General features: G+C 45.3%; 1 protein-coding gene across 1 annotated transcript in view; it reads right to left on the reverse strand.

Annotated features, from left to right (window-relative positions):
- Positions 1–11,758: 11,758 nt before the first annotated feature.
- The window catches only part of LOC119978813 (voltage-dependent calcium channel gamma-3 subunit-like), an 84,971-nt gene continuing 83,688 nt past the window's right edge, over positions 11,759–13,041 (reverse strand). The window contains exon 4 of the mRNA XM_038820690.1: positions 11,759–12,665. Coding sequence (XP_038676618.1) covers positions 12,151–12,665 — 515 coding nt within the window. The 3' untranslated portion in view covers positions 11,759–12,150. The remainder of the gene's footprint in view (positions 12,666–13,041) is intronic.

A 13,041-nucleotide genomic window follows, 5' to 3' on the forward strand; every position in this document is an offset into this window, starting at 1 on the left:
GAAAACTCTGGTTGCCGCCCTTTTTCCAAAAAGGCGAGAAACTTCCAAAAAAAGGTGTGAAAGTTCCTGCAACTCATCGCACACCAACAAATGGGGTAAAGCTCAGGACAAAGTATTTCTGTGTAAAAGATGTGGTCAAGGGCACAGATTAAGGCAGTGTCCAGCGTTTTGGCAAGTTTTGTTCCAGATGCAAAGGAAAAAAAATCACTTTGCTCAGAATTGTTACTCTAAGCTCAGTGGAAGATACAGTCTCCAGTGATGAAATACCATTGTTTTTTGGCGTTATAACACAGAAGAATAATCTTTTGGAGACATCAAAAAATTCTCCAGCACTTAAAAAATTGCAAACTAGTACTCCATTTAAAATAAATGAGGTTAATGAGGACAAATAGCTGCTACCACTTGGAGTGAACGGTACAGTGGTCCGATAGAAGTTAAACACTGGTGCTAAAGCCAATTTAATCAGCATGACTGATTTAATAAATCTAAAAATTCAGCCGTTTAGAAGAAATCACAATATATCTCTCAGAGATTATAATGGTTCAAGCATTAAATGTTATGGCGCTTGTGACCTGAGTGTGGTGGTATAGAACACAGTTTATTCTGTCCCATTCTGTATTGTATCAGAGGGCTTGGATTCATTATTAGGTGATCTGTCCTGTGAAGAATTAAGTGTAGTGCAGTTGGTATATAGCTTCCACAACAGATTGGATCAACACTCTGACGATTCTGGGAACATTATCAACAAATTCAGCAATGTGTTCACAGGTTTTTATACACTATCATTCACCTACAAGATGCAACCTTAAAGAGGATGCAAAACCTGTGATACAGGCATCTCTTTGGGATCGCCTCAGAAAGGAGCTAGACAGAATGACAAAATTAAAAGTAATCAGAAAAGTGGAAGAACCTACTAACTGGGTAAATTCCATGGTTTGTGTAAAGAGAAAGAATGGCTATATTTGCATAAGCATGGATCCTAAAGATCTTAACAAGAATATCAAAAGAGAACATTACATACCAAACATGAGAAAATTATGTCTGAGATGGCTGGTGCACAATTCTTTATGAAACTTGACGCATCTTTGGGTTTCTGGCAACTAATGCTAGAGGAACAAAATACAAAGTACTGCACTTTTAATATGCCATTTGAAGGTACTGCTTTCTGAGAATACATTTTTCACCATGCCATGGAGCACATAATCAAAGGCATCGAAGGTGTATGTGTGTACGTGGATGATATCATCGTTGGGGGGGCTCATCCATAGAAGTGCACAATACGAGGTTGCTTAAAGTTCTAATGAGCATCCGGAGAAATGGGCTGAACCTCAACAAGCACAAGTGCTAATTTGGAGTAACTGAGTTCACATTCCTAGGTGACATGCTCTCATTGCATGGCATTGAACCTGACAAGGACAAAATCCAAGCAATTCTCAACATGCCAAAAGCACAGGACAAGAAAGCCATCTTAAGAGTGATGATGATGATCAATTTTATAGGGAAATTCATTCCAAACCTGTCAGCAAAAACAACACATCTACGTGATCTCCTGCACAAGACAACGGATTTCACTTGGACTGAGCAACATGAGCAAGAGTGGAAGAAGCTCAAGACTTCACTAACCACCATGCCAGTTCTCACATTTTTTGACCCATCTAAGCACATCAAAGTGTCAACAGACGCATCTAAAGATGGTCTGGGAGCAGTTCTTCTGCAACTCGGCCATGACGATTGGAAACCAGTCGCGTATGCATCACGATCCATGAGGACAATGGAGCAGAGGTACGCTCAAATCAAATAAAAATGCTTGGGTTTAATTGTAGGCTTGGAAAAATTCCACGATTACGTCTATGGGCTTCCAACTTTCACAGTTGAGACAGATCATCGCAATCTGCAGTGTCAGATAGTTCAGCAGTTCCTGAGCATGAGAATATATGGAGAACATTAATTCTACAAGTTTTGAGCAGCAAGGTCAAACTTTGAGAAGATCAGCCAAAGTCAGAAGCAAACCTGATCCACTCAATTTGTAGATTTGGACTATTCGTACATACTATGCTTGCTGTTCTTGTGTATATGTATATTTGTTAAACCAGTTTTAAAATGTAAAAAAAATAATACTGTTAAATTCATAGGCTCATGATATCACATGTAAATATACTGATGATAATGTATTAATGTATCCTTTCAAAGGAAAGGGGATGTAGTGATAGCATGGTTGTGTTGTAATTCACTGACTGACCACTAGGAGTCTCATTAGTATATAAGTGAATGTTAAAGTCAGCTGACATCAGACTGGCTGGAGAGGCTACTTGTGCATAATTTTACTGTTATTCATCTGTTGTGTTGTATATAATTTACCCATAGTTAATGTTAATAAATTGTTTATAGCTTTAGCTACAAGTGTCTTTGTAATAAGTCAGGCCATCAGACAAGAACATTACAGTAGATGGTACATACTATTGCAATTGTGCATCTATGCTGGATGGAGTGAATGTTGAAGGTGGTGGATGAGGTGTGCTTTGTCCTGAATGGTGTCAAGCTTCTTGAATATTGTTGGAGCTGCTCTCATCCAGGCAAGTGGAGATTATTCCATCACATTCCTGACTTGTGCCTTGAAGATAATGGATAGGCTTGGGGAGTCGGAGGATGTTACTCTCTGTGGAATTCCCAGCCTCTGACCTGCTCTTGTAGCCACAGTATTTATATGGCAAATCCGGTTCAGTTTCTGGTCAATGGTAACCTCCAAGATGTTAATAATTGGGGACTCAGCAGTGGTAATGCCATTGAATGTAAAGGGGTGATGGTTAGATTCTCTCTTGTTGAAGATGGTCATTGCCTGTCAATTGTGTGGCATGAATGTTACTTGCAGAATGACATAGTGAACTGTCAATCAAGATGGAAAGGGCATCGTGTTAAGAACATAGGAGCAGGAGTATGCAATTCAACCTTCCAAGCCTTCTCCACCATTTGATAAGATCACGGCTGATCTGATTATGGTCTCAACATAACCTTCCTGTGTGCCCCCAAAATCCTTGACTTCCATGTCTATCAAACATCTATCCAAACTCAGCCTTGAATAAATTCAATGACTCAGCCTCCACTGCTTTCCAAGAAAGAGAATTGCACAGACCAATGACCTTCGGAGGAAAAAAAATGTATCCTCATCTCCATCTTAAAAGGGAGACCTCTTACTTTTAAACAGCACACTCCAGTTCTAGTCCCTCCCTCCACAAGTGGAAACATCTTCCCGGTCGATCAACCCTATCAAGTCCCCTCAGGATCTTGTATGTTTCAATAAGATCACCCTTGCTTCATCTAAACTCAAATGGGTATCGGCCCAACTAGTTCAACCTTTCTTCATCAGATAAGTTCTCCATCCCAGGAATGAGCAGAGTGAACCTTCTCTGAGTGTTATACAAATGCATGATACATACTTGATAAATACTGTAATCTCCATATGCTCTAGGAATATTCCTGATTCTCATGTAACTTAGGAGATATGTTTACTAAGGGCGGTGTATCACCTGAAATCCCATTCTTGTTCTGTGTCATGATATGCAGACACACACATAATGATATACAGACAAGTAGCGAATGGACACAGAGAACAGGACATGACCAATAAGCAGGCAGGACACTACCAACTCCCAATACTTCCAGCTGTACAGGGGCACCAGACAAGGATGCCCACTGTCCCCGCTGCTGTTCGTACTAGCAATCGAACCGCTAGCAATCGCGCTCAGGGAAGCAAAAAATTGGAGGGGGATCCGAAGGGGAGGCAGAGAGCACAGAGTCTCTGTGAGAGGGGGGAGGGGGGGGGAGGGGAGGGGGGGGGGGAGAGAGGGGGGGGAGAGGGGGGGGGGAGAGAGGGGGGGGAGAGAGGGGGGGGGGGAGAGAGGGGGGGGGGAGAGAGGGGGGGGAGAGGAGGGGGGGGGCAGCACTAAAGGGGCTGCCGTTCAAACAAGCCCGACACAAATTCCGCTACCTGGGGATCCAAATAGCCCATGACTGGAAAGGGATCCACAAATGGAACCTCACTGGCATGATACCAGTAGGCTAATTTAAGGTGGCTTACCTCAGTCCGTTCCGTGACGACCAGCAAATGTATCCCGGCACCATGGAGAGGATTCAAGCTCCTCACCAGCTCAGGACCTCTGGCAATCTCAGTGCAACTGGTGGATATTCAAGCAAAAGTTTCTGCTGCACATCGAAGCCTCAGACCTCGAGGGTGCGTCTGATGCAAGAAAGATCGCGCTTCGCCTCTCGACAGCGGGTGATCAAGCCATCGAACTCTTCAACTCGTTTAACTTCACCGAAGGCCAGGACAAGACAAAGTTTCAGACCATCCTGGACAAGTGCGATAGTCACTGTGAAGTGGACACCAATGAAATCTTCGAGCGCTACATATTCAAACAACGTCTTCAAGATAAAGATGAATCTTTCAATGCCTTCTTAACTAGCCTCCGCCTGCCAGCGCTATCCTGCAACTTTGGTGATATTGATGACTCCATGATCTGAGACCAAATCGTGTTTGGAGTTCACTCTGATCCTCTGAGAGAGCAGCTCTTAAAAATCAGGCATAGGACCATGCCAGTTGCGATTGAAACATGTACAGTGCATGAGCACACAAGAAATCGATATTCCCAATACAAAGTGGCTGAAAATGAGAAACTTGCCTCCCATGAGGCAGAGAGTGTGCAGGCCATCTCCCGGATGCAGCGCCTCAGCATTGAAGACATCGGCCATCTCGTGCACTTTTCCCGGAGCCCCACGCATGCGCTATGCAAACGGGATAATCAAGCGGCCGACACCCACACTGCGCAGGTGCAGACGTCTGTCGACCACACTGCGCATGTGCGACGACGTACACCGCGTCACGACGCCGACATCATGACATGTGTCCACACCAATGGCCTGAAGCTGAACAGGGCCAAATGTTGCTTTGGCATGACGACACTCAAGTTCCGCGGAGACCAGATCTCTCAGCAGGGTGTGTGCCCCGACACAGACAAGGTCAAGGCCATCGCAGCCATGAAGGTTCCGGAAGACAAGAAAGCGGTATTGCGCTTCCTGGGCATGGTCAATTTTCTGGCCAAGTTCATCCCAAACATGGCCTCACACACCACGGCCCCACGAAACCTACTGAAGAAGTCCACTGCCTTCAAGTGGAAGGCAGCCCATCAGGCAGAGTGGTTGGAGCTGAAAGCCAAGCTCACCACTGCACCCATATTGGCATTTTTCGACCCAGACAGGGAAACGAAAATCTCGACAGATGCGAGCCAGGATGGCATCGGTGCGGTCCTGCTGCAACGCGATGACACCTCATCCCAGGCACCGGTTGCCGACGCATCATGGGCAATGACGCCCACCAAACAAAGGTATGCACAAATCGAGAAGGAATGCCTGGGCCTTCTCACTGGCATTCTCAAGTTTCATGACTATGTCTACGGCCTGCCGACATTCACAGTCGAGACGGATCACGGGCCCCTGGTCCACATTATCCACAAGGACCTTAATGACATGACACCTTGGTTGCAGTGCATCCTCCTCAAACTCAGAAGGTACGACTTTGACCTGGTCTACACGCCTGGCAAGGAGCTCATCATTGCCGATACACTGTCCATCACCGAGCCTAGTGAACCACTGAACGTCATCCGGAAAATTGAGTCACAGGTTGAATCACAGGTGCAGCTGTGTGCTAGCACCCTCCCGGCATCTGATGAGAAGGTGATTCGTATCCGTGAGGAGACAGCCAAAGACCACCTCTTGCAGCTTGTTATGCAACACCTAGCCAATGGCTGGCAAAAAGGGCAGTGCCCTCAATTTTTCAATGTAAAGGACAACCTGACAGTGGTTGATGGTATCCTCCTCAAACTGGACTGGATTGTAATTCCACACAGTCTCCAGAGCTTGGTGCTCCGTCAAATCCATGAGGGCCACCTGGATGTGGAAAAGTGCAGACGCAGAGCCAGGCAGGCTGTCTACTGGCCCGGGATCCGCCAGGACATCGCGAACATGGTCCTTAACTGTGCGACCTGCTAACGCTTCCAGCCAGCGCAGAGTAAGGAGACACTTCAGCAGCACAAAATCAAAACCTTCCCGTGGTCCAAGGTTGGCATCGACTTCTTACATGCAAATGGTCATCATTATGTGTTAAGCATTGATTATTTTTCCAATTACCCTGAAGTCATGAAGCTCTCAGACCTCACATTGGACCATCATCAAGGCCTGTAAGGAGACGTTCTCCAGGCATGGTATCCCACTCACTGTCATGAGTGACAATGGCCCGTGCTTCAGCAGCCATGAATGGTCTCTGTTTGCCCAGTCGTATCAGTTCAAACACGTCACTTCCAGCCCACACTATCCGCAGTCAAACAGAAAAGTTGAGAAACGGGTGCACATAGTGAAGCAGCTCATCTGCAAGGCCGCGGATTCTGTGTCTGACATTCACCTTGCGCTGCTTGCGTACAGGGCAACCCCACTGTCCACTGGCGTGTCGCTGGCTCAACTCCTGATGAACAGGGACCTGTGACACTTGTCCAACCTGGATCACCTCACGTTGCTGCAAAAGGTGCCGCAATTCCGAGACTGGCATAAACAGGGCTATGATGCTCATGCCACCGATTTGCCCGTGTTACCCCGTCTGACGCTGTTCGGGTCAAGATCCCTGATGGAGACTGGTCAGCTCCAGCTGTCGTTGTTCGACAGGCTGCCCTTTGCTTGTATGCTGTGCGTCTGGCTGATGGTTCTGTTGTCCGATGAAACAGGTGGGCACTGCGCAAAGTTGCCTGCCAACAACCACATTCTTCTCCGTTTCCTTCTGTTGTTTTGCCACCTCCTGATACCTTGACTCACGAGGCCATGAGTCAGGCTTCAATCCCGCCCATCAAGACGCTGTCGTTCCCACCACCACCTCTCCGGCGGTCGACGGACGCAAGCCACAGAGACTGGATTATGAACATTTGTTCTGTTTGCTATGTTTTGTGTTTTTGCATTAGACAGCTGTTTTCACATGTACATATGTTCACATCCACTGCATGTACATATGTTAATATTGGCCTATTCTTGAAAATACGTTCACATATGTCATCCAAACATTAAAAAAGGGGAGATGTCATGATATGCGGACACACACATAATGATATACAGACAAGCAGTTAATGGACACAGAGAACAGGACATGACCAATAAGCAGGCAGGATACTCAGGGTGGGATCTGATTATAAAAGACATGAGGCACTCACACTCCGCCTCTTTCCCCTGATGAACATCTAGAGAATCAATCAAGGATGTTGTTACAATCTCACACCCCCACCACGTGGCTAAGAGCTAGTCTGGTTCAGTCAGACAGAGTAACCACACTTAAGTTAGCAGAGTCGAACTCACAGAGAACTGTGCTAACTGTGCTATTAGTTCAATAAACCTGATTGAACTAACTTCAAAGTCTGGAGCATGTTTTTGATCTATGCTGCATCCTGTTGCAGCCAGTGTTATACCAGTGTACCTAACACGACATTCTGCTTTGACCATATTTGAATCATGGATTGTACAAAGTGGTTTGCTTCACTCTACGTGCACACTCGTGTTTATTCGCACTGACATTAGATTTTGTATAGAGTTTCTCCAATCCTCTTAAGGTCTGCAACCAATGCACATTAGTACTCAATATGATGTCACCAATGTTTCCTTCAATACTCTACTCGGCTTAGTTATAGAACTGTGATGAGAGGCTATTCAAGGCCTTGCGCATTGCCATAATCATTGTGTTTATAAAATTATAAAGCCCCGTGATCCTTTCTTGTGAAAACTGGTGAGGAGCTTTTAAAAAAAAATTTAGAGTACCCAATTCATTTTTTCCAATTAAGGGGCAATTTAGCATTGCCAATCCACCTACCCTGCACATCTTTGGGTTGTGAGGGCGAAACCCACGCAAACACGGGGAGAATGTGCAAACTCTACACAGACAGTGGCCCAAAGCTGGGATTAAACCTGGGATCTCGGTGCCGTGAAGCAGCAATGCTAACCATTGTGCTACCGTGCTGTCCTATTGAGGAGCTTTCTTAAAGCAGCCTAATTCTGATGCTTTGACTAATCTGCTAGTCTAGGTTCTGAGGAGTCCTGACCTATTCCTGATTTGCTACCTGCAGATGAGAATTGGAAAATATTGTCTTATTCCTCCTGATATTAATTGTCATTTTAATTTAGAATCTCCACTGATCTAGGTTTCCTGTTACTAACCCACTTTCATATCCATACTGCCACTGTCCCCTTTATTCCATGGGCTTCAACTTTGCTGGCACTTTATCAAATGCATTTTGGAAGTCTATGTAGATCTCATCAACTGTATTATCCAAATCAATGTGCAGGGTAGGTGGATTGGCCATGCTAAATTGCCCCTTAATTGAAAAAAAAAACAATTGGGTACTCTAAATTTATGTTTTAAAAATCAACACTCTAGGTTACATCATCAGAAATAACCAAGTTTATTCGATATGATTTGCCTTGAACAAATCCATGCTGGCTTTCATAATGATAATAATAATCACTTATTGTCATAAGTATGCTTCAATTAAGTTATTGTGAAAAGCCACTAGTCACCACATTCCGGCGCCTGTTCAGGGAGGCCGGTATGGGAATTGAACCCACGCTGCTGGCATTTTGCATTGCAAGCTATTTAGCCCACTGTGCTAAACCAGCCTCTTAACTAATCCACACTTGTCGAAGTGGCTGTTAATTATGTACTCGATCATGACTTCTGAAAGTTCTCCCACCATCAAGGTTAAACTGAATGGCCTCTAGTTGTTGGGTTTGTCCTTACATATTTTTTGAACAAGAGTGAACCATCTGTAATTCAGCAGTCCTCTGGTACCACTCCTGTATCTGAGGAGAATTGGAAAATTATGATCAGTAACTCCACAGTTTCCACCCTTTCAGCATCCTTCCCATCTGATCCCTGTGACTTATCAACTTTCAGTACAGCAGCCTCTCCAAGACCTCCCCTTTATCAGTTTTTAGACAATCAGCATCTCAACTATCTTCTCTTCACTATGACTTCAATAGCATCTTCATCCTTGGTAAAGACAGATGCAACTCATTCAGCACCTCAGCCATGGCCTCTGCCTCCATGCGTAGATTCCCTTTGTGGTCCTAATTAGCCTCACCACTCCTCTATTATTTTAGAATTAAAAGCCACAGAAGACTTTTAAAATCCTTTTTATGCTTCCTGCCCTTCTCTTCTCATACTCTCCACTTCTTTCTTTACTGATATTGCTTCACCCCTGAACTTTATAAATTTAGCCTGGTTCTCATTTGTGTTATAACTTGGCATCTTCACATTAATATTGTTCTACTTTATCTTATCTCAATCTCTTTTTTTGATCCAAAGAGCTCCAGCTTTGCTTGTGTTAGCTTTCCTCCTTGTGGGGATATACTTTGACTGTACCGTCCCCTCTCTAAAGACAGCCCATTGTTCAGTTATAGTTTTGCCTTCCCATCCATCTGCCTTCCATCCATTGACTCTGTCTACACTTCCCGCTGCCTTGGGACAGTAGGCAGCATAATCAAAGACCCCTCCCACCCGGCTTACTCACTCTTCCAACTTCTTCCATCGGGCAGGAAATACAAAAGTCTGAGAACACAGACTAACAGGTTCAAAATAACCTTTTCCCCTCTGTTACCAGACTCCTAAACGACCCTCTTATAGACTGATGTGATCTCATCACACATCTTCACCCTATGTCTGTGGCTATGTATTTACATTATGTATTTTATGTTTGCCCTATTATGTATTTTCTTTTCATGTGCGGAATGGTTTGTTTGAGCTGCATGCAGAACTGCTCGGTACACGTGACAATAAACCAATCTAATCCCATCTTTCATTCCAATTCAGCTGATACTGATACCATTCTTAACCCACTGAAGTTGGTCCTCCTCCAATTAATTATTTTTACTCTAGTAGATTGGCACTTGTCTTCTTCCACAGCCAATCTAAACCTTATATTATGATCACTGTTCCTGAAATATACAACCAGTGCTTCTTGATCCACGTGACTCACCTCATTGCTGAACCATATTCTGCAATGCTGCTTTCCTCATTGAGCCAGATATATATTGATCAAGAAAACTCACCTGAACATACTTCAGAAACTCCTCTCCCTCTCTGCCCTTCACATTGTTATTTCCCCATCTAATTAGGATGAATAAAATCTCATTATTCTCAATACTTTCACTGCAAATGTTCTCCTCTAAAACTTTTACACTAGTTGGTGGACGATAGAATACATCCTGTAGTGTAATGATACCCTTATTGTTTCTTGATTCCAACCGACTAGAGTCTGCTCTGTAGGACATCCTCTCTCCAACAGTGTCACGTTCTCCTTTATCAATACTTCCACCACTCCTCTTTTTGTTCCTTCCCTATTGTAGCACAGTAGTTAGCACTGTTGCTTCACAGCCTCAGGATCTCAGGTTCGATTCCTGCTTGGGTCACTGCCCGTGCAGAGTATGCACATTCTCCCGTGTCTGCGTGGGTTTCCTCCGTGCGTTCCACTCTCCTCCACAAGTCCCGAAATACGTCCTTGTTAGGTGAATTGGACATTCTGAATTATCCTTCAGTGTACCCGAACAGGTGCCGTAGTGTGGCGACTAGGGGATTTTCACAGTAACTTCATTGCAGTGTTAATGTAAGCCTTCTTGTGGCAATAATAAAGATTATTATCATTTCCTGAAAACCTTGTACCCCGGAATATTTAATACCCACAGAATCAAAGAATCCCCACAGTGCAGGAGGCCATCTGGCCCAAGGAGACTGTACTGATCCTCCGAAAGTGCACTTGAATTAGGCCTACTCCCCACCCTATCCATATAACCCCACCTAACCGTTGTATTTTAAGGGGCAATTTAACATGGCCAATCCACCTAACCTGCACATCTTGGAACTGTGGGAGGAAACCTACGCAGACACGGGGAGAATGTATAAACTCCACACAGTCACCGAGGTTGGAATTGAACCCATGTCCCTGGTGCTGTGAGGCAGCAGTGCCACCATGCTGCCCAGTCCCACCCTTTTTCCGAACCAGCTTTGTCATTGCTACAGCAGTCCCATGAGCCTATTTGCACCTGCAGCTCACCACGCTTCGTGCAGTTATGTACTAAACGTACCATTCAATGGGAATAAGGAATCTGGAGAGAAATTAGCAGTTCCCCAGATATCTTGAAAATATCACCAAATTATTTAACTTTCTAAGTTCCAAAGAGTACAACGCTAGTTTGTATAATCTCTCCGCAATTTAATGTTTGCTAAATCTATCACTATCTCTTTGTACTTTTATGCTTTCATCTAGACTGCTGACTACTATTATATAATTGACAAACGTGAAAATGTGGCTGTCTAACCCACTGAACAGTTGAGGGCCTCAGCACAGAGAGAGCCTTGTGGAAATGCCCCTACTCCACATGTTGCCAGTCAGAAGGGCATCTCCCTCACTTCCTGCCTGCCCTCCCATCAGGCCAATAATTTAACTTCAATTCCACTTTGGTTCGTGGTCTCTTTATGAGAGACTTTATCAAATGTCTTCAAGAACTCCACACCGATAAAATTGACAGTTTTCTGTGTCCACTTCAACAAAAAAAATGGTAAGTGCGTTGGAGCAAATCGGTCCTGATATCCAACATTAAGTAACCAGGGCTCCTTTCATCAATGGCCAGGAAAAGCCAGTTAAATATCTGAACATGTCAGATTAACAAGAAACGACAAGTGTTGAATGTTCTTGTGCGTTTATTTCTGCTGTTAAACTTTTACATAAATCACCGATTTCCTAATTCTGTGCTTTTTGGCAGCTAAACTATTGAATTTAAACTGCGCTGACTTTATTCAGAATGTTCATAAAATGTGAAGGCATTAAAATGCTAGGATTGAATCAATGCTCCTCTTAATTTAAAAAAAAACACGTAGTCCTTTTGTTTTAATGTGAGGGAAAGGCTGTGAGTGAGACGGAGAGTTCAGGGAGATTGGCGACACATGCGGGGAACGTGGAGAGAAATGGCGCGAATCTGCCAGTGGCTTCCGGGCGTCTCACAATTCAACAGGAGAGATTCTCAGTCAAGTAGAAAATGTTTTTTTTTAAATGACACCGAGCACTTCCCGGGGTGTCAGACGGGGGTGGTGCGCCTGTTGGCCGCGTTGGGCTGAAGGGCTTCCTTCGAGTCTTTGGAAGAGGCGCAGTTGCGGACCTGCAGGAACTTGGCCTCCCGCTCGGAGGCGAGGTTCGCGGCCGCCTTGGCGGGCTCCCTGGACAGCGTGTACATGGAGATCTCGCTGGACGGCGCCACGGTGTAGGCTTTCCCGCCCACCGGGGAGGGGTCCCGCGACCGGGGCTCGGTGGAGCGGGAGCTGGACCTCCGCCTGAAGCGGTACCTGTAGCTGGGGATCCGGGCCAGAGCCGACTTCTTCAGCACCTCCTTGCGAGTCTTCACCCGCAGCTGCCGGTGTTTGTCGATGTACATGTGCACGGCCAGCACCCCCACCGTCTCGGCGATGATGAACGACAGCGCCCCAAAGTAGAAGGACCATCCGTAAGAATAATTGTTCTTTTTGGAGTCGCTTTGCCCCGGGTCCCCGGAGTTAGCCGATATGTACACAATAATTCCAATGATGTTGCTCAAACCTGGGAGAGGAGCAAAGAGGACAGCATCATGGTTACCGAGTGGGTAAAATACAGAGCCGCACACTGCAGCCCAATCCAGACAGAAAATGATTCAAGGGCGCAATTAAAAGCGTTGGCTCGGGCGAGAAACGAGGCGGCTTCTCCCGGCTTATTTTCCAACACTTTGGGGGAGATAAAACGCTGGAGGCGCGTCCTTCCAGATGGCGTCTAAATCTAACAAATAAAATATAAAACTATGGATCCCCCCCAACGGACACAGAAGCCCTCTCTCATGCACATGGAACACCTTCCACACGGATATGTAAACCCCCAACCCTCCCCACAGACACAGGAATCCTCCCTCCCCACAGACACAGGAATCCTCCCCACAGACACA

The sequence above is a fragment of the Scyliorhinus canicula genome, chromosome 15, assembly GCF_902713615.1.
Source record: "Scyliorhinus canicula chromosome 15, sScyCan1.1, whole genome shotgun sequence".
Taxonomy (NCBI): domain Eukaryota; kingdom Metazoa; phylum Chordata; class Chondrichthyes; order Carcharhiniformes; family Scyliorhinidae; genus Scyliorhinus; species Scyliorhinus canicula.